Source organism: Triturus cristatus, chromosome 2_2, assembly GCF_964204655.1.
Source record: "Triturus cristatus chromosome 2_2, aTriCri1.1, whole genome shotgun sequence".
Classification (NCBI taxonomy): domain Eukaryota; kingdom Metazoa; phylum Chordata; class Amphibia; order Caudata; family Salamandridae; genus Triturus; species Triturus cristatus.
Window position 1 is genome coordinate 309,333,430 of NC_140582.1, and position 22,918 is coordinate 309,356,347.

Here is a 22,918-nt window from a genome sequence, read left to right on the forward strand (position 1 = left end):
TACAAATAAAATACATACTGAGGAAATTGGCAGCTCCCAGCCAATCTATGAGATCATCGGTATGTATCGGTCTTAGTGACGGTGTTGAGCCCACGTTAGTCAACACAGAACTGGAGTTCAGGTGTGGCACAGTGTGTAGTAGCCTTTGGGACCCAAACCACTGGCCACCGGCACCTGTGACCCATCTTGCTCTTTGGCAGACAGGAGGTCAGGAAGAGGCTCACTCTCCTCCTCCATTCCATCACCTGTCACCAAGAGCAGGTTACTTCAGACCTCTCAAAGTGACGTCTTTTTTCAGAACAAACTTAATTGAGTTTTCTGTTGTAATATCCAGACCAACATGGCCCGCTGATACAAATAAAGCATCATAACCCATAGTCCATACTCAATGATGCAGTCATAAGAAATAACTATCAATCCTATCACCCTTCCCATGATCCACAATATGATTGTGACAAAATCATGTATTGCAACCGGGATCTGTCCCCTGGAGAACTCATGGCTGGGCATTATAATGTCGTATTTCTGTATCAAGCAGGGATTCCACAGTGGGGACCAGAGCAAGAACCAAAACCCTGTAGTCTGCCCACTGCTGCCAAATCTTAGTATGCTTTTGTGGGCTCCCCCGTGCCTGGTAGACTGCTGTTTCCATCCCAATACAATGATTCATCCCCTTCTTCCAGGTTCCCACTCTGGATGGTGTTGCATCCTTCCGTAATTTAGCGTTATCCGTTTTCGTCAGGGTGAGGCCTAGTAATAACAAGTGCCTTATATATCTATTACCACCCACCCCCTCAGTACTATTAAGTAGGAATATCTTTGCATTAAACAGGACCTTCCAGGACAAAACCTTCACTAGGCACAACATTACACCCCACCAGAAGTCTGTCAGAGCCATACAATCCCACACTGTATGTAGGAAGGTGCCCTCACTCACGCCCAGTGTAGGCATCCATGAACGATAAGCGATATCTAATCAAATAGACTCTATGGAAGTATTTTAGTGTGATAAGACGAAGTTGAAATGGGATTGACGCTTCTCTCACCAACCCATCCGCCTCCATAAATGAATCACTACCTGAGTCACCGGGGGAAAGGAGTTTCTCATCTTTCTTCCATATAAAAGGTCTAACATTGACACGTCTCCCATCGACCAGCGCTCCATCGCATAAGCTGGAGCAGCCTGCGATGTATACCATCATTCATTTATAAGTAATAGTTGGCACGCAGCATAATATGAATAAATATCTGGTGCAGCTATGCCACCCTTATAAGGAGCTTGAAACATGTCTGGAGGGTGATGCATACCACCCTGCCACTCCAGAGAAATTGGGTCAAGACTGTATTCACTTGCCTAAACTAGGCTTGGGGAATGGCAAAGGGATAGTTTTGTAGATGGTACAAAATCCGGAGCATTGAGACCATCTTAAATACCATTGAGCGACCAACAGAGATAGGGGCAGAGGGGAGTAGTGTCTCACCTCCTTCCTCACACAGAGTAGTATGGGGGCCATATTGTAGGCCCAGGATGTAGCAGGATCTGGAGCAATACATAAACATAGATATATAAACCTTGTAGTGGCCGATGTTAGCTCGGAAGCCCATGATTTATCTACAGCGGTCCCATTAATAAAGAATGCCACTGACTTGTCGACATTCATACGAAGCCCCAAAGTCTCACTAAAGAGCCGCACGATTTGCCAGATACGAGGGCCAGAGGATCGAGGATCAGTAATAAAGAATAAAACATTGTCTGCGTATAGGGCTATTTTATCAAACAGCTCCATGGACCAGTCCAATTCCAATGGATCGGATCGCATCCATGCCGCTAATCCTTCTATCGCAAGGGTTAATAGTAAAGGACACACCGGGAATCCCTGCCGTGTGCCCCAGCCAATCTTTAAGGGGTCATAATTCACACGCGCACCTGAACTGTAGCTGTTAATTTGATGTATAAAAGCTGAGCATATGATAGAAAGCGCAGGCCTAAATTGATACTGCGAAGGAAAGCAAACAGGTATTGCCAACTGACCGAGTCGAAGGCTTTATCTATGTCAGACGAATAACACGGAGGCCAGCCGTCCCAATCGGTCTGCCATAGCCAATACATTATAGACTCGCTGTATATTATGGCATGTGGCCCTCTGAGGCATAAAGCCTGCCTGATCGGGTGGACCAGGTCGGACATGTGTTGCATTACGTTATTGGCCAGGGCTTTGTTGAAGTGTTTCACCTCAAAATTGTGGACAGAAATTGGCCGGTCAAATGAATGGGCATCTGGCGGGCGCCCAGGTTTGAGGAAGATGACAATTTTCGCATGCTGCCAGTCCTCTGACACCGCATGAATGATGTCTAGCAAAGCACTCCCCAGTTGCAGCATATATAACTTTAGGAATTCACTGGGGAAGCTATTAGGTCCAAGAGCTTGCCTGGTCCGTATCTAGGCCAGAGCCGCCGCCAGCTCCTCCGTGGTGATCTCATCTAGTTGGGATTGGGCTGTGTCTGACAGGGATCGTGGTGCGACATCACTGAGGAATTCCTGCACTAAGTCAGTGGCAATTTGATCATTCCTGGCATATAACCTACTGTGGTAGGCTGCAAAGCTCTGGGCAACCCGGGGTCCTAACAGTAGCTCCCCATGGGAATCCAGCACCGGTGGTATCGCATTGGTGGCTTGGCTTAGTCTATGTAACATTCGACTACATATATCGCCCCATTGATGAATACAACTTTGCGTGGCTTGCCATGCTTGTTTTGCCTCACTGAGAAGTTGTTGGTGGTACAGCTGTTGGGTCAGACTTAACTGAGATCTTGCTCCCTCTCCAGATTTTCTATTTGCGCTTCCAAGTCTACCAGCTCTTGGGCTCTACGCCTACGTTCTCCTGTAGAGAAGCTGATGACGACTCCTCTAAGAGTCGATTTAAGTGCCTCCCATAATACTTCTTTGGATGGCGCCGTGGCCATATTAAGTGAAAAATATTCCTCAATTGTACAATGAAGTAGTGATATATGACGGGTTTTGGAGGTGCCATGGCGACATGCGCCAGCAAAACTGGTAGCGACTCGGGCACGCATGGTGCGCCAGAGACACCGGGGAGTGATCAGACAGCCCCGCGGATGAATATATTGAGATTTAATACCCTATGGAGATAGGTATTGGGAATCAATAGGTAGTCTATCTTGGAAAAGAACCATGACCCGATGAATAATATGTGTAACTCCTGTGATCTGGGTTAATAGGACCTGAAGGTATCAGCCCAGTGTAGACACTAGGGCGGCCAGTTTGGACTCCTGTGGGTCAGTCTGCCTGCCTAAACCATGCCATCTAACGTCGCCAGGGTCAATGATGTCATTCCAGTCTCAACCCACCAAAGACAAACTTTCGGGTAGGTCCCCCATAAGCGGATAATACACTCATCAAAAGAAGTCCCTAGTGGAAGTGGGGCATAAACACTTTCCATTGTAAGCTGTTCACCATATAACATGCTAGTCACTAATATGTAGCAGCCATAAACATCGGTCCATACCTGATGGGACTGGAATGAGACTCTGTGATGAATTAGGATGCCTGTACCTCGTGAACCACATGTAAATCCTTCATGGAATACATGTGCATAACCATAACAAGCCATGGGACTTTACTGGAGGTTTGCGCTAATTACCAACTAGTGGCACGGGACCCCACAGGTGAACTTCAAGACTTGATCATGGCCATGGTGGCAAATGCAAAAGAGAAGAAGTGGATCACTCACAAAGAAGCTGATTTCCTTGTGAATCTGAAGCCCAGGACGCCAGCATTTTACATCTTGCCGAAAATTCATAAAGCACACCGTCCACCACTGGGTTGCCCGATTGTATCGGGGATCCAGTCATTACTGGAGCCGCTATTACAGTCCGCTGACTTTTTCTTGAGGGGATCTGTTATAACTCAACCCTCATTTGTCCAGGACACTACCGATATCCTAAATATCCTGGGCACTGTGGAGTATGATCCTGAGCATCAATTTCTGGTGACAATAGACATCGAATCTCTGTACACCAGCATACCCCAAGATGCCACCAGGTGGCAGCAGCACGGGATCTTGGGGTACGGGAGTGTTTTTTTGACACACCACAGTCCTTTGTGTTGCAGTGTGTGGAGTTGGCCCTTACTAGAAATGTATTTGGCTACAAGAACCAGCTTTACTTACAGGTCTCCGGGACCTTTATGGGGGCTACATTTGCGCCCAGTCTGGCCTGCATTTACGTCAGCCAGTTTGAGGAGAATTTTATCCATCATGTCTCCAATTCCTTGAAACAGAACATCTCTCTTTGGAAGAGGTTTATAGACGATGTGATATGCATCTGGACTGCATCAGGGGACAAATTGCTGGACTTCTTGAGATGGATCAACAAAGTGGACAGTTGCCTCAAGTTCACATGGACCATCAGTAAGCACTTTGCTGTCTATTTAGATCTGGGCATTGTTGCAGCTGAAAATAAACTTCATACAACTGTCCATCAAAAAAACACAGACAGGAACTCACTGTTACATTACCGCTCCTTCCATCCCAGAGCCTTGCAGGATAATCTTCCCGTGGAGCAATTTTTATAATATCGCAGGAATTGTACATCAACAAAAATGTATATGGAGCAATCTGAGGACTTGGTGACAAAGCTTGAAAACAGAGCCTATCCAACCAAGGTGGTGAAAAGGGCACGCGAGAGAGAGCTTAATACCACCGTGATGCCTTGCTAGATAGGAATGAGAGGCATAAGGACGTCTGCTTGCCGGTGGTAGCCACTTTTGACCCTCTTTCAACGAAAATGAGGCAGTTCATCAGAAAACATTGGTCATTGTTGGACACGAGTGAGACCAAAATGCTGCCCCCAAGGTTTGCATTTAGGAGAGCCCCTAACTTAAGAGACCAGTTGATCCACACTCGCACTATCCAGCACATAAAAGAATCAGGCATCCCACCAGGGCACTTACCATGTGGCAGTTGCTCGGTGTGTGATCTTATGGAGACATCGAAAAGTGTTCAGCTGACAAATGGCAAGACATGGCATTTGAACAGATTCAGCAATTGCAATACCACTAATGTAATATATAGACTCATATGTGCCTGTGGATTGCATTATATCGGTCTAACAACCCGCAAAGTCAAAGTGAGGATACAAGAACACATCAGCACACTCAAGGCAGGAAAATTGACCACACGACTAGTTCGCCATTATCAAGAGCAGAGACACAAGTTCAGGGATTTTAAATGGATAGTCCTCGAGAGAGTAGTGGGAGACGCACATAGTGTGGAAGATATACTGGCTAGGAAGGAGGCACAATGGATTTTATCAGAGAAGGTGGACAAAGTAGGCCTGAATGATTGTATTGAATGGAATAAAGTGGATAGATAGTACACATGAGATGTATATCACATTGCGCCTGTACTACTGGATGGAGGTACACTGATCAGACAGCTAGGAACTTGTCTAAAATCACAAAAAAAGGGACCATGTTCTAAAGTTCTTTTGAAAAGTAGCACCTCTTGTTTGAGCTCAATCGTTGTGTTTAATGAATCCTTAATTACATTATTTTACTACCCCAAAATGGGGAGTATAGGGGTTCCGATTATATTGACATCTGACTCGAGCACCATTACGTAATTGTCAGCAGTGAGCATTCCTGTCTCTGCTTTGAAATATGTATCGGAATGCTGTTAATTAAAAAACTGTAGGAAGAGAGTTAGCTCCAATGTAGTGCAGATGCATACATCTTAAGCGTATCTCACTTTTGTGCTACCACACCTTTATGCAGAGAGCGGGGAGGATCCAGCATTTTCACACCCCACTACAGTGTAGTAACGTAACTTTGGGCAGTGATGGTAGGTGTCTCCTGCAAAACTTATAATATTCCCGCAATTGGTGAATGCCTTTAAAAACATAAAACAGTTTTTAAATGCAGCATAAATATTAGGATATTAGATTGGAGTGTGCATATATAGCACCACTTCAATATGGCACCGGCGGACGATTATGTAGTTGGGCCGAGTTTGAGAGGTCACTGGGCGGGACTACAGGTGCCCTTCTGGTGCACGCTCTTGAAGGAACGTGCGAATGCTCCGGGTGATCAGGACGAGTGCAAGCTAGAGGCGCCCTGTAATGCAGTAAAAGCGTGTGAGCGTGACTAAGGGCTTTGAGAATGCCCGGCGAGATCTACAAACTACTAAAGAGACATCACAGACTCGGGGGCAGCATGCTTTAATATTCCACTGTGCCGAGTTGAGATATTGTTGACTCGGGGGGCAACATCGCCAAGTGATTTGCCTTGTCAGATTGAGATACTGCTGATTCGGGGGCAGCATGTAATTAATGTTTCGAGATGTTAAATGGGGCCTCCACGAGATATGAATCACTCGAAATACGAACTAGCACTACAGCACAGATATGGGGCAGTGCTAGTCGGTCTATAAACATATGTATGACTTTACCAAATAGGGTAGATGGACGGAGGTGTGGTAGGCAATCTTGCACAAAATGTGTAATATGCGAAACATCTAGGAGCGTGTACGCATTTATCAATATATATGTGTGATTACCAACAGGGGATGCATGGCTAAAAAGTTGAGAAAACTCCCCAGGGGTGTTTTGCTGGTATGAACTCTGATAGCAACCACCTGGTAAATATATTACCACTGCTGATCTGCATGTGTTACCGTCTGGAAAATGTTGCCAGTTAACGTTTCTATATGTCTTCATTGGTTGGCACCATCTTTCTTTTATCGTTTGTCAATCACCATAGGCTAAGCTTGAAGTACCAGTGAGGTGAAGACTGGTCCCCGAGCCCTGATGAAATTGCCGCAAGGTATTGGCAATGAAACATGTTGGCCTCTCCTAATTGAAATGGTCTAAAACATGCTGCTCTTTTTAATCTGAGTGTGCTCACGGCATCCATTAAAGTATGTATATTTGCGAGTGATTCACAACTCATTTTAGCTTGGAGAAGCAATTTTCTTTTTTTTTTCACTACTGGGTCCAGGTGGCATAGAATGACACAAGTACTTCCGTGCATTCTTGAACATGTCACTTCTGTCTCTTTCTGTTTCTTCACCTCTAAACATAATTTTGGCACTATTCTGCTTTCTTCACGGTCATAAAAGTCACCAATGATGAAAGGGTGAGCAAACTGGTGAGTACCAACCAGCAGCTCCCTTGGTGATGGTTACATGAGGTACTTTCTGACCTTTCTCACATTTTTTCTTCTTGATCACATTTACAAGCGGATTAGAAGTTTGGTGGATTGACAAACAGTGAAAATTGAACACCTGGATCCGGATGTGACTGGCATACTTTATGAAACCATCCTCTTGGCGGAGATATTATTAAGCTGCACCTGGCATCCTTGAAAAGGATTGGTGTTCAAGTACAATCAGGTTTTTATACATTGTGTTGGGACTTTAGAGCCCTGAAGGTGGGTTTCCTGAGAAAGTAAAATATCTTCCCCAAGTTGTTTTGCTTGCAGCAAAACGGCACCATGCTTAATCTTATCTAGCACCCCTCTAACATTCCATATGAGGGCTCGGATAAGACCTCCCGAGACTGTTAGGATAGTGTCAGTCATGAGTATCGATGGCGTGTAGGGACTGTCGCTGGATGTGGATCAGGTAAGGCATGAGCTATGTGGCTGTAATAAAGCATAGACAGAGAAAACTTTGCACTAACTGTTGCCCTCCTTCTCTCCCCTCCCCCATACTTAAATGAACAAGAAGTATCTGTTGCAGTAGGTGTCACCTACCCCCAATGGGAGGTATGGGAGAGGACGCCGCCAATGGATCCCAAATACCCGAAACCCACAAAACATAATCTGTAGAAAAGACTCTAAACTATGTCTCTCCAGAGAAGCAGTAAAATAACTTGCCGCCCACTTACCGACACCCATAGCACATTAGCAGAATCAATGTAGCAGGTAGAGGTATTATAATAGCAAGGCACGCAGGAACAAAAGAATATCAAGGAAGACAGCACGCAATTCTTAACATGCATGGATCTGCAAATAAATATCTGGTTAGGAGTAGGAAAGAGAAACCATGTAATAATAACAATCTCACATAACATATCCGTATGCGGATGGAAGCATAAGTTAGAGTTCTATGTTCATCATCGTTACATGAGCTTCTCCAAGAGGAGCGTGATCTGTTGAGGTGTTTGGATGTGGACTTTTTGGAAAGATTGCGTCTGTCACTTTAGGATGAACCTGAGTCTATTCATGGAGGGGTATGTGGCTTGACCCCAACAGATTCGTCCATCCATTAGAGTACTGCTTCGGGGGTGTCAAAGAATAATGTACAGGAGTTGTAGACCACTCACAAGCATGTACAGTAACATGTATTGGATCTTAAGGTCTCGTAGTTTTTGTTTCACTGCTAGGAAGGATTGACATTGTTGCTGAACCATCTTGGTATAGTCTGGGAATATCATGATGGACACTGAGTCAAACATGATTTTATCCTGGCTCCGAGCGCGTCGGAGTATAACGTCTCTATCCAGATAGTTGAGAATTCTTGCAATGAGAGGTTGGGGCCTGCCACCCGGCTGGGGTTTTTTACCAAGGCTCAGTGGGCCCTCTCTACCACAAAGCAAGACAAGAGGCTTTCCGCCAGTACCACTGACCTAAGCCACTATGTCAGGAATTTGTCCATGGAAACTCCTTCACATCCTTCAGGCAGGCCCACAAACTACAAATTATTCTGTCGAGCATGGCCCTCCACATCTTCTACACACATAGCCAGTTCCTTGGTTGTTGCCATTAAAGTAGTGAATTTGTGTTGCAAGGCTGTAAGAGAGTCTTCGATATCTGAGTCCCTATTCTCCACCTCTGTGATACAACCTACCGCTTTCCATAAGTCCTGTTGCAGCAACGTGACATCTGAGCCCACTGCCCCAATCTTAGCATTGATTGCATCCCTGGATTGAGTAATAGCCACGAGCTGCACGGCGCTGTCACGGCACTGTACTGAGGATCCCCTTTGTACGGTACCCCCAGAGCCGGCATTGGTAAATTGATCTATGGTGCTTTGTTTGGTGGCTGTCGTTGAGTGCTTGTCTTTACACATAATGGAATTGATAGTCCACTACACCACAGAATGGTGACACCAACTACAGTGATGGGCTCAACTTGTTAGGCTGTATGTATGTTGCAGAGGCTGCATAAACATTCAATATAGGAGGCCCACCTCCAATATCTCGATAGACAATACAGATGCAGCGAGAACCTCTCCCCCACACCCATCGCTCTGTGCCCAGTCCATCCCGGTCACAAGCCACACCAGGGCCTGGCCTGGCCACCTCAGCAACCAGGAACCAACTGTAGCATAGCCCTTCCTAATGGAGTGCTGCACTAAGAAGCTTGTCAACCTCACTCAGCTGCTAGAGGTATAGACACGCACAACGATAGAGGCCTATGCGGCGGCCACAGAAGCAGATGAGATGCGTAGCAGTCGCCCCGGAATCAGGCAAGAACATATTATGGCCGGAAGAATGCCAACAGCTGAGGCCACCTGGACCGCACCAGCGGAGATTCCCCCCCCCCCCCGCCCCGGCACTCCACACCACCTTCGGGGGGGGGCACCGGTGCCCAGCCACGGAACGCACACAGTCCACAGATGAGCCCCACCGGCCCCTCCCCCAGGGGCAGTCACAAGAAAACAAATGGGGGGCCCGCATGCTCAGGCCCGCACAAAGCCGAGTGCCTCCCATACCCAGGCCAATGAAGGTAGAGTCCTGCCTTATGGCCTAGTCACCACTGCCCCGGGACACCACCAGCAACCGTAATCCACCTCCGGGCACAAATAGGGCCGCAGCCTCTCGACGGGTGTCCGTGCTGGGGCACCCCTTACCTTAGTCCACTTGCGCCACTAGTTCTTGGGCGGAAAGGCTCTGACTGCTAGGCCCTCTAGGAGCCGCCTTCCTCACCAGCACCACTGCAGTCTGGCCACGGTCTTCTCAACACAGCCACAAAACACAGCCACTGGCACCACGCGGCTCCCAGTGCTCCCTGTTTCTGCCAGCACAAACAACTGCTCCTGGTTGTCTCCCCTAGGTCACGGGCAGCATAAATTAACCCCTTCCCTGCTCATGACAGAACCACTCCGTCATGAGCCACGGTTGCGCTGTGCTCATGACGGAGTGGCTCCGTCATGCTGCGGCCGTTGGCGGCCGCTCCGCCCACGCGGCGCTAATTCCCCGCCTGTGCGGGCGATTAGCGCAGTGGGCGGAGACATGACGGAACCACTCCGTCATGAGCACAGCTCAACCGTGGCTCGTGACGGAGTGGTTCCGTCACGAGCACAGCGGACCGGCAACTGCCCCCAAACCCCTCAGCGCCGCGGCGGAATTCCTGCCGCGGCGAAGGGGTTAAGCAGAATCCAGTATTGTGGGTAGGATATTGTACAGATTAAAGGATGGCTGCACAGAGCCTGCCTAAAGAGCGTCTGCATCTTAGCACCCTGGACCACGCCCCCTCAAAGGGTCCTTGGAGTCTGCATGTATACCAGATAGGTGACATCACTCTTGCACTCCACCACCTCAAAACGTCCAATCCACTTGTCCTTCAGGGTGCGGTGCTCCACTGGGGCCATGACCCACACCATCTGTCCAGGCTGAAACTCAAGCATAGTGGCATTCTGGCAATTCCAGCATTTCATATAATCCTGGCTTGCTTCCAGCTTTGCCTGTGTGAGTTTCCTGAAGCAAGCAGTCTGGTTTCTGAAGGCCAGCTTGTAGCTAAATACATTATGGGGGATATTCCAGGGAGCTTCCTCCCAGACTAAGAGGTCCGCTTACAGGGTGCCCATACAGTAGCTTAAATGGGCTAAAGCCATGACCCTTCTGCAGTGCACCCTGTGAGGAAAGAGAAAGCATGGCAAGAGGATGTCCCATTTATGCTTCATGGAGTCGGTTAGACCCATAATCATGCCCTTCAGGGTCCAGTTGAATCTCTCAACCAGACCATTACCATGGGGGTGGTAAGGTGTGGTGAACTTGTAGGTTACACCACACCGGTCCCACAGAGACTTCATATAGGCGGATATGAAGATGGCATACCGGTTGGATACCACTGCTTAGGGGAATCCCATGTGGGAAAATATCCCCATAAATGCCCGGGCCGCCAACAGCAGCGTCATTGTTCTCAGGGGATATCGCCTGGGTACTGGGTGGCATGGTCCACTAAGACCAGAATAAATCTTTTGACCATGGCTGTCTTAGGGTTCCTGAGGCACCACAATGTCGATCCCCAGCTGTTCATTATGGGTGCTCATGACAGGGAAAGGCTGGAGTGGAGCTTTACCTTTCCCTCCACTCTTGCTACTTGCCTGGCAAGTTTAACACGACCTGAAATGTGCATTAGAGTGCCTTCGCATTTGGGGCCGAAACAAGTGGGTGGCAAGCTATTCAAAGGTCTTCTCCTGCCCCCAAATGTCCTGCGAAAGATACATCATGAGCCAGACCCAGTAGAAAGGCTCAGAAGTGATAGAGTACCACCAGCACACGGGCTGCCCCAGGCTGCCCCAGGCTCAGCAATCTTAGGCTCACTATACATGAGACCATTCTCCTAGTAAATCCAGTGTGATCCAGACTCCTTGCCAGCTGCCTGGTCTGTGGCAATCTGCCACAGACCCTCAAGAGTAGGGCAATTCTTCTGCTCCTGGCAGAAGTCCTTCCTGATGGGACCCCCTTCTTGCTGCCAATGGGTCAGCTCAGGAATGTCTCCCAGTTCGGGCACTTGTTCCCCTGAAGGTTCCGGGGTGTCACCCTCAGGTTCAGCCTCCGCCCAGAACATGGAAACTTCTGGAGCGTGTTTGCCATGACCCCTGCCCCTTATCTTTCTAGAAGGGACCTGGGCCACTCTTTCAGGATCCATGTCCGACTGATCACCCTTAATGGCTGCCACGCATGCCCACCCAGGCAACCCTACCATCTCCAAGTGTTACGGGCCCCAAGGGGAATCCTCCAGGTCATTACACAGCAGACAATCAAAAGGTATAGTTGGGCTCACAGCTACTCACAAGGAACCTGAGACCCCCCCTCACACTCAAAGGGAACCTGAGCCACCTTGTACTGGCACTCAGAGTCCTCCGCTGCAACTACTTGGTGAAATACATTGGGGACCACCTGCTCTTCAGACACCTGGCGACACCTCACCGTTATCACACTGGCTCCTGTGTCTCTCAGAGCCTACTCCTTCTATTCAATGATGGTCACCCACTGCTTGTTTTTTTTGTGTGTTTTCATGCACGAGGGTCCTCTGTACCGTCTCACTGTCCTCTAGTGAGACAAGGGCCATCATCAGCTAGCTCCCACCCTTCTCCTGGAACCAACTCCTCCCCAAGTGCTACACTTGCCAACCCCTTGACTGTGCACCAGTGGGTGCCGATGTCCACTTGGGACAGTTGGATCCCCTCTCATGTAATTCTCCTGACCATATGCATAACACTTGCGGGGACCCTTCTCTGCAGGCTGCCCTGTAGAAATCGAAGGCTTCCTCTCACCTGGGGATGGAAATCCTTAACCTGGGAACTAGATTGGGTCCTTCTAGAAACCCCCCCTATGTTTGCCCCCTATGTTTGCCCTTGTCCCTCCAGTCATCCGCTGGGGACCCTGCCCACCTTTGGCAGAGTCTTCCTCATACCCCTTGTGGACCCTGGTGCTCATACTGTGGTCCGCCTCCTGAGCAAGCTTTCTGGGGTCAGTCAGCTTGCTGTAAATGAGATGTTCAAAAAATGAACAATGGTTCCGGAAGGGGGAAGTAATTATTTATACTAGAAAGAAATCAAATTTCATAGAACACAGCATAAGTAGATCAAAAGAAAAAATCAATCAATATTACGCAATGGATAACATTTGCAAAAAACCAAATAATTTATTTATAGAGATTCATTTTGATGTCAACTCAGTTATCAATTCATTAGAATATGAACGAAACATAGAGAAGGCTGTATATACAAGAATTGGCAAAAAAGCGACGCAGTGACAAAGTGAATAAGGTGACTAAGTGTAAATGTGAAGTTGCAAGTATTTACAATATATATACGTGATAATTAATAAAATACACAAACAGTTTTTGCAGAGATTCGCAAAAAACGTCCTCCGTTTGGTTATAGAGATAGGAGAAACCTTGTAAGCCACATGTCCTAATTGTTTTATAATACAAGGAGTTCCAATTGGTACAGGACTGTAGAACCGTCAACGTTTCGACCCTATAATAACCAGTCGTTGTGCAAAGTCGTATCGGGTCTTCTTCAGGACATAGGTAGTGTATAACAGCCTAAAATTCAGGAGATGAGACTGATTTTTCAATTACAATCGTGTCCATTCGAATTCAATCAGAAGGCACTGCCAGAATCATAGAGGGTCCTGATTCGTCTTGGTCTAGTTTTTGGGCTTTTTTCATTTACACTCTGATTCCAAGGACCTGACTTCAGGGCAGATATATGGATTAAAGTAGTGTGGACATCAGGACACAAGTTCAGCTGATGTCCTTCGTGTTTAACTTCTTAGTTAATGGGAGTCCGACTGCAGCATGTATCTGGCATGCTGCAGTCGGACTCCCATTAACTAAGAAGTTAAACACGAAGGACATCAGCTGAACTTGTGTCCTGATGTCCACACTACTTTAATCCATATATCTGCCCTGAAGTCAGGTCCTTGGAATCAGAGTGTAAATGAAAAAAGCCCAAAAACTAGACCAAGACGAATCAGGACCCTCTATGATTCTGGCAGTGCCTTCTGATTGAATTCGAATGGACACGATTGTAATTGAAAAATCAGTCTCATCTCCTGAATATTAGGCTGGTTTACACTACCTATGTCCTGAAGAAGACCCGATACGACTTTGCACAACGACTGGTTATTATAGGGTCGAAACGTTGACGGTTCTACAGTCCTGTACCAATTGGAACTCCTTGTATTATAAAACAATTAGGACATGTGGCTTACAAGGTTTCTCCTATCTCTATAACCAAACGGAGGACGTTTTTTGCGAATCTCTGCAAAAACTGTTTGTGTATTTTATTAATTATCACGTATATATATTGTAAATACTTGCAACTTCACATTTACACTTAGTCACCTTATTCACTTTGTCACTGCGTCGCTTTTTTGCCAATTCTTGTATATACAGCCTTCTCTATGTTTCGTTCATATTCTAATGAATTGATAACTGAGTTGACATCAAAATGAATCTCCATAAATAAATTATTTGGTTTTTTGCAAATGTTATCCATTGCGTAATATTGATTGATTTTTTCTTTTGATCTACTTATGCTGTGTTCTATGAAATTTGATTTCTTTCTAGTATAAATAATTACTTCCCCCTTCCGGAACCATTGTTCATTTTTTGTTGATAAAGCCCAGGTTCCTTGGGTTATAGGGTTACCCCTGTTTGTTTAATTGTAAATGAGATGTTGGCACAGCTCTGGAAAACAAAGATTATACAAGTGCTCGCAAGCAATACAATAATACAACCCCTGATAATCTGTTACCTTGCTGCCCTTTATCCAACCATCCAGTGCACTGCAAAAATGATCAACACATTCCAATCAAGTATGAGAATCAGTTTTCTTAAAAGACCTAAACCTTTCTTTATACTGCTCTGACCATACTGGTTGATTAGGGCATCCTTCATGGTAGCGTAGGTTAAATTCTGGGGTGTCCCTAGGGCAGTCAAGTTGTCCCTCCCCTCTGCATCAAAGTGCTTCCACAGGCCCGCCCTCTAGTGTATGTCAGGGACCTCATGCATGTGGACAGCTGATTTATACCCCAAAAACACCTGTGTATGTCATCCTCCCTCCTGTAATCACCAAATCCTTAGGAAGGTGCACCTTCCTCCCAGACTGCACTGGCTGCACGCGCCCCCATTTGAACTGGACTCTGCCTGCTTGGCTTTGATGTCCAGCTCCCTTAAACTTAACTCATGGGCCAAAAGCAATTTCCTTTCTTCCAAGGCAAGGGTCCTCTCTTCCAGAGCAAAAGCTTTCTCCTTATCTTGTTGCTTTTGCTCCATCTCATACTTTTTACTCTCAGATTCCAACGAAGTCCAGCACAACATCAGAAATACAGGAGGTAGAGGCAAAACGACTGGGGAAACCATGCCAGGGATGCCAGGTCTAAATTAAGACAAGATCTGTATTTGGATCATGAATCATGTGAAATTTCACCATCAGTCACCTGATTCCAGTCTTGGCTATGATTTTCAAGCAATTGGGCTGAGTCATGGTGTAGTAGTATCATTTCTTTATATAGCTGATAGCTAGACCACAGATCCCGGTTCACATAAGCATTTTTAGGGCAGGTTATTCAGGGTCTCTGTGACATCTGCTAGAGGTAGTATTTCTTGCAAACAGTATTTAAGATTGTGAAATCTTCTAAATAATTGCTTAAATAAGCCAAAATCTGTTTGCGCACCGCATACTGACAATTGTTTTAAAGTATTGCTTGAACCCACAAATAAATTTTACTGTTAGGAACGTAGTTGGAAATGTCTTCAATCAGGGGTGCATACTGACTCGACTGTTTTCATTGTGTACCTCTTCTGTTCAGACAAACCTGATGAAAATAAGGTTGTTCCCTTCAATACTCGGAGGTTTATCTCTATTATTGATTATTCATGTAGATGACCTTGTGTTATTAAACCTTACTTTAATTGGTCTCCACAGGCAACTATCTGCACTTTTAGTTTATGCAGATAGTCACAAGCTACTCCCCTTCTTGCCTCAGATTAGGCACCCACAAACATTTGGTAAATGCCTGTGTTAATCCCCAAGGAACTGTGAATACTGTGTAGAATTACACTTAGTAAAATATGGCTCTGCATAGTAAATACTAGAGAGTCTGGAATAACTTGTAGTATAAGGAATTCCATGAAGAAATTCTTGCTGATAACAATAATTCCGGCTGCCTGGAATTCCCTCATGGAATTTCTCTATACTCTATAACTGTGGCCTTAGCAGGCATGCTCAATTATGATAAGCCTATATGGATTCTTCTGATTCTTCATTGGCTGCATATGAAAATTGGAGCCATACTCAATACTGGATGTTTAGCAAGTAGAAGCATACATTTAAAATAAGTTTGTTATCTGAAAGCCGATATTTACCATCTTGGCAAGTGGATTAAATTCTAGAAGCCATTCTGGCCTTCAGAAAGAAAATGCTGTGTAGTGTGTAGCAGTCACAAAACCCTAGAACTCATGACTGTGGATCCTTTCTGCAATAATTTTCCTCCTGAGGATACAGCCATTAATATATTGATGTTTGGTATGAACATGAGCCACTCATCTTTTCCCTACTCACTGATGCTGATCTAAGGAAAACTGAGAGGTTATTGGTTTGTATCTCCTTCTTTGAGGCCACAATATTATCTACTTTAATTTATGCCTTCTTCATCACTGGTGCTAGAGGACAGTTTCCCCGATATAATACTCTTCATACTGCTCCCCAATATTCATTGAGGGGTGCAATATGACCTTCTGGACTTACCTCATTGTTGGTGAGTAAGCCAAATGGCAGCCCCATTCCCATCAGTTGTGGGGGTAGGTCGTACATTCCGGTGATGTGGCTGCTGATTTTACTTGTCCTTGCAGTTGTGGAGGATAAGGAGAATGCTTGCTCAGCATGTCCATCTACAGAGTGACAAAAATCTTCTAGTTTAAAACCTTCTGAACCCTCCTCCAGAACATGGGACAGTGACAACAGTATTATAGTTTTGGCTACAATTATTCATGATCACTAATCATAAGAGGCTCCAGCAAATACATTTACCTTAGATACGTATGTAGAGGAGCTGTATGAAAGCGAGCAATGCTCTTACTTGATATTCATTGAGGGTTTGTGAAATGTTAGCCAATTTAGAATGCACAGCAAGACAGCCTGGGAAGGAAGGGCTGTGGTGGACAAGGCTAGGGTGCGGTAGCAGTGGAGTGTTAGCGGCTGTGAAGATTTAAAAATGGATGTTCCATTTTTAGTGAATGCAACTGTTTATGTATAACATAGTTGTAGAACAGTTGTGTGTTAATTACTGATGTCTTTTTTCTTGTCCATCACAGTATCTTTTGCGGTCACAGCAAAGCCAAGTTTTGAAACCCCAGGCCTGCCATCAACCTCTTCTTACTCGCCAACTTACTCAATGATAATAATCATCTCAGTTCTCTCCGGATTTGCAGCCATGGTGTTTCTAATAATTACAACTCTTGTTTGCTACCGGAAGCAGAAACACTGGAAAAATAAAAAGAGGTAACACATAGTTATTATTAAATTGATATATTTATTTCTGTGGTTTGTTTCTGCACCACCTACATGTCTTTTTATGTCCACTTTGGATTGCAGTGATCAATTACATAAGGCCTGACATAAGTTGTCAATTTATACAGTCCTGTGAATCATGCTTTCCTGTCTTAGGCATCTGGATTGGATACAGCTTGGCTTGGCTTGTAATCAGTGGGGCCTGATTTCTTGAAAGCAGGGAAGAAGAGGTGGTCCTACTGCAAGGTGGAAGTTTGATAATATCTTTCTTGAAGAAGATTGTCTATAATACCTCCCTGAAACAGCGGAGGCAATAAGGACCCTTAGAAGGGTGTTCTAGAGTATTTCAGAGGAGAACACCCATAACCAGGATGGCTTTATCTTCATACTTCTGCATTGTGAAAGTAGTGGATTTAATCAGTTTAGAACAACAAGATCTGTATGCAGAGAGAGTCTGTTTTCAGAGTTGTTCCAGCCATTTTCTTCCAAGAGTCTCGTAGATTATCTATATAATTTTAAATATGATCCTTTGCATTCTGGGAGCAATTGTAGTGCTCTCAGGTCCAGCAAATTTTGATCCAGCTTCCTGAGTTTCTAGATCGCACCGTTATTGCCTTGGCATAGGCTATGATACAGCATCTTAATTGGAAATGTATAAGAACCCTAGCCAGTTCCATAATGTTCCTTAGTTTCAGCAGGGAATGCCAAGCAGTCATGCCAATTGAAAGGTGGGCTGTTTTGATGTTGACTCTTCTCAGTAATATGTGCATCTTTGATCCACTGATTTGTCCAAGTCTCTTGATCACCCATGAGAAGATTAATCTAAGTTACTTAAGAATCATTTTTGTGGCCCGACTGTTCTATGGCCCTTTTGTAGATTGGAGTGTTGTCAATATGTATTTGAATTATTGTTGATGCTACACAATTGTCATGCTACCGCACTCATTTAGACATTGAGGTGCAGGGAGAACAGTGATAAGTGTCTTGGGACTATCTTCACTCATGGAGAAGTGGGTTTGATAATAAAATGTTTTCTCTGACTCGCGATAAACAATGACATCCTTTGGAAGGATGTTCCTGTCATCGTAATTTTCCCAGGTGGCACAATAGGGTATTTTAGTCCATTGTCATAATCTATTGGCATAGCCAAAATGTTCAGGCTGTCTAGCTGTCATATGTCAAGGGGCATAAAAACATCATCCCTGACATATGTCAGGGTGTTTTCATTACATCTTACTGGACAGAAAGATAAGTGATGATTATGAAGGATTGAGGGAGCTTTTAAAATACCCTTTGGTTGCTGAGCGGCCTTTTCGGTTCCTGATCTTATTATGATGGTTGTAACCCGAGGGTTCTTTGGAAATTGTGTTTGGCTTCTTAAGCAGGTGAATATTTGTGTTGTATTCTAAGGCTGTAGCAGCTCTCGATGGTTCACCCATGGGCTCTTGAAGTGGTAAGGTTGAGCACTCGCTATGGTTAGAGCATACTTCCTGAATTACAATTGCATTGTTGAGCCAAAAGGATTTTTGCTTGGTCAATTGGCCATGACCTGCAGCCAGCCACTGCCACCATCTCCCAAAGTATATGCCCTGTGCCCAGAGCCTGCTAGTCACAGCTAAAGACCATTTAAATATTAGCATACAGGATTGAATACAGTGGCTAGCCAAGATCATATCCTGTACTCAGAGCCCACTGTGTATGGTCAGATTGATTAATGGAGCAGCAGAATTAGGTGCAAGGTTTTGTTGCAGGCCACCCCTTGCACCTTCAACGCACTGTACCTGGTCATAAGCCATACCCTGCCGGGTCAGTGGGGAATAAACACTGGGCGGCAGGCTCAGTCAAAAGCCATGCCTATTGGGCACTGTGGGTTATGCTAGAATGAAGTTCTAGGAAATTACTCAAGTACATCTTAGCAAAATCACAAACATTTGCTGGCAAACTTATCTTAATGGAAGCTATGCTTCTCTGTTAACATCAATAACTAACAAATAATAAGAAAAACAGAAAATCCCCTTAAAAATATGTAAGCTTCAGGGGTGTTATGATTATGATCCAAAACCATAAAATAAAATAAAATTTCCCAGTTTTAGTGTGCAATATAACCCTTTCTGAAAGATACTTATAATGGCAGACCTTTAGAATATGCCCAGGCACCAGACTGGATTTATTTAGAAAATAAATCCAGAAGATTTAAACAACATTGCTCCAGCACACCACTAGGTAGCACCCTTCAGCTCCACAGTGACTTCAGACTGCCGGGGAAGTAATTATGAAGCTGCACATAATTACCAGCTCTGCGTGTTGACCTCAGATCCTTTCTTTCCGTGCCTTTGTACATGGATCCAGAGGTCGCTCCCAACTTTTTCTTCATCAGTTGAAGAATTTTTCTTACAGCCTTTTACTTTTTTCAATATGCAAGCAAAACTCCTCCTAAACTACAGGGTTTAAGCCTTGAAGGAACTGTCACAAACAAATGTCTGCGACAGATCCCCACAAGATGTGCATCTAATTTTTGGATTTGGCACACCACTTAGTCATGCAAGGAGTGTGCCCTTATTAATCTGAAGGCAATCCAAGAACGCAAAGCAAAGCCATCAAACACCAAAACAAGTTAGGGAAGTCCTGCTCCCCACTCGAAGTCGAGGGCACAGACCCATTCCTGTATTTTGAGTCAGTTCATGTGGCCAGTTCTCGTCGTAGGATATGGCTGGTGAGATCTTGTTGGCAGTTCCCAAGGAAGTTTGGGACAACTTGGCTCAAACCATCCAGGATGGTTAGAATGGCAAAAAATATCTGATCTTTTGTGGTAGCTGGTCACTACTGACTGCAGACTGCATGAGCAGAGCAGTTGCACTAGTGTGGTGCTTCAGCAGCACCCTTGATGAGATCCACAGGCTTCTCTGGGGACATGCAAGTCTCTCTGATGGACAATACTGTTCAATGCTTGTAACCTGTGTGATAAGAAGGCCAATTCTGTGTTGAAATGTTTTAAAGAGTGACATTCCAAGGCATGGTTCATCAGGCCTTTCTAACCCTGCGAGACAGTGTTCACAACAGTTTTGCCCCTTTTGAGGCAACTCCTTCAGGGGGACATACCTCCAGTGCCAACGTCCACTGCCTTTCAAGGTCAAAAACTGGAATCAAGCAGACAACACCGAGGCCACCAGTGGCAGTGCACTACCCAGCCCTTCAACCCTGTGGCATCAGCCTCCAAGCTGTTTTAATTTGCCCTTAGTGGCATACAACCACTCTGGGATGTAGGATCAGATATTTCCTCCAAGAATGGCAACAGATATCACCTGACAGGTGGGTTCCAGTGGCGTAACGAAACTTGAGGGGGCACAATCAGGAGCTCCTGGGCCAGTGTATTGTGCTGAGGGGGCCCCCTGGAGCTTGGGGGCCACCCCGCACGGCGGGGGATACGGGGGCCTGTGTTACGCCCCTGGTGGGTTCTTCAGATCATTTAACAAGGCTATTCTCTGCCATTGCTTATAAAAAACCCACATCTCCTGCCCACATCAGATAATCTTTCAGAGAAGCGCCTGTCCATTTTGCTCTAAGAAGTGTGTGCTGTTTTGGCCAAAAGAGCCGTAGAGCTGGTTCCAGTCCCAGAAATAGGGATTGGCTGTTATTCCTGCTATTTCTTTGTTCCAAAAAAGGATAGAGGCCACTGTCCTATTTTAGATCTTTGCCCTCTGAATGCCTTCCTACAGAAGAACAAATTCAAGGTGCTCATGCTGGCCCAGATTCAGTCTGTCCAGAATCCAGGTGACTGGATGGTGGCTTTGGACCCGCAGGACAGCTACTTTTATGTGTCCATCATGCAGTCCCACAGACACTACTTCCGATTCAAGGTAAGCCAGGAGCATTTTTAATTTGCAATGCCCCCCTTTGACCTCACCAGTGCCCATTAGCTGTTTATGGAAGTTAATGGTGGTGGTCTTGGCACAACTTCGGTTGTTGGGGATACCAGTTCTCCCCTACCTCATTGACTGGGTCAAGCCTGCCTTCAACAGCCAGTCAGCAGTAGACTACCTCCAGATAATGGGAAACCTGACATCGTTGGAGGACACAATCAACTTGCCAAATACTACTACTAATAATAATAATAATAATAATAAGTCCCACCTAACTTCATCACAGAGACTTCCTTTCATTGGATCCATCCTGGATATGGTACAGTTTCAGCCTGCCCTCCATCATAACGAGTCCTGAACATTCAGTCAATGAACCTGTTGTTACAGCTCAATCCTGAGTCTCGGTGAAAGTGATTCTGTGGCTCTGGGCCTCTTGGCCTACTGAATCCTGCTCCTCAACTATACTAGGTGGTATTTGCTGGGTCTCAAGTAGAATGGGAAATCTTAGTGGGTCCAGAACCAGGGGAACCTGTCAAATTTCATCCAGATTTCAGAGACAGTAAAGGCCTGCAGTGGAGGCTGCTCAACTGCACTTTGACAAGTAGAAGACCTCTCTCCCTGCCCCACTCTACAAATGGTGGTGAATGATACTGGGAGGGGTGGCGATCAGAGACACTGATATGGGGTCCGGTCTCAGTCGAGGACAATGTTTTGGGAGTTGATGGCCATTCACCTGGCACTTAAAGTCTTCCTACCGTCCAACAAAGGGAGGCTGTTTCAGGCACTCATAAACAATACAACCACCACCATGTTGTATTGAAACAAGCAAGGCAGGATGGGGTCCTTGGTCCTGTGTCAGGCGGCACTTCGTCTCTTGAGCAGGCTGGAGCCTCAGGGAACATTACTGGTTGTGAACCATCTGGTGGGATCTTTGAATGCCACTGTTGATGAACTCAGCTTGTGGAGCCTGGGAAATCGCAAATTTCGGTTACACCACAAGGTGGCACAGAACATTTTCCAGAAATAGGGAAATCCCTGGCTAGATCTTTTTGTGACAGCCGAGAACGTACAGTGACAAAATATTCGTGAGTTCGAGTTTCCAAGAAAGCTCCCTCTTAAAGACGTGTACCGATTGAGTGGAGCACAGGACTCCTGTACTCCTTTCCGCCCCTGCCTCTACAAGTTTTGAAGAACATCAAGAATGATCGAACCATCGTCATCTTAGAGGCTCCAAATTTGGCAAGAAGGGAATGGTATCTGCAGCTTCTGGGCATAAGCATCTGTCCTTCAATCAGCCTGATGCTTTGGGAGGATCTCCTGTCACAGCAGCAGGAGCCTACACCCGAACCTGCACAATCTGCACCTACAAATATGGAGATTGAGCAATGACAAATGAATGGATTTAAGCTTCCTCACAAAGTTGTGGATGTCATTCAGGCTCTTAATAGACCCTCTACAATGTCTGTCTACGCCGGGCACTGGGACAAGTTTGTTGCCTGGTGTGACATCAGCAATACTTACCCATCAAAGACCAGATGTCAGATGTCTTTTTGTTTGTTTTATCCCTGGCCCATGAAGGACTTGCAGTGGCACCGGTAAAGGATATTTCTCAGCCATTTTGGCCTTTTTACATTTACATGTATATGTTGTATGTTTTTTTGTATAAGAATTGTTTGTATTTTTGATATATGTGTTACATTTTTAGTAGTTATAAAAAAAAAAATTGAATTGTGCGTTTTTAGTTCCGTAGCGGATTATGGGTTTATAGTGGCATAAGGTGGGAAG

At 45.5% G+C, this 22,918-nt stretch overlaps 1 protein-coding gene across 1 annotated transcript in view; it reads left to right on the forward strand.

Moving 5' to 3' along the window:
• MUSK (muscle associated receptor tyrosine kinase) overlaps nucleotides 1-22,918 on the forward strand; it is a 743,472-nt gene that overhangs the window by 675,195 nt on the left and 45,359 nt on the right. The window contains exon 14 of the mRNA XM_085641353.1: nucleotides 17,078-17,264. Coding sequence (XP_085497479.1) covers nucleotides 17,078-17,264 — 187 coding nt within the window. The remainder of the gene's footprint in view (nucleotides 1-17,077; nucleotides 17,265-22,918) is intronic.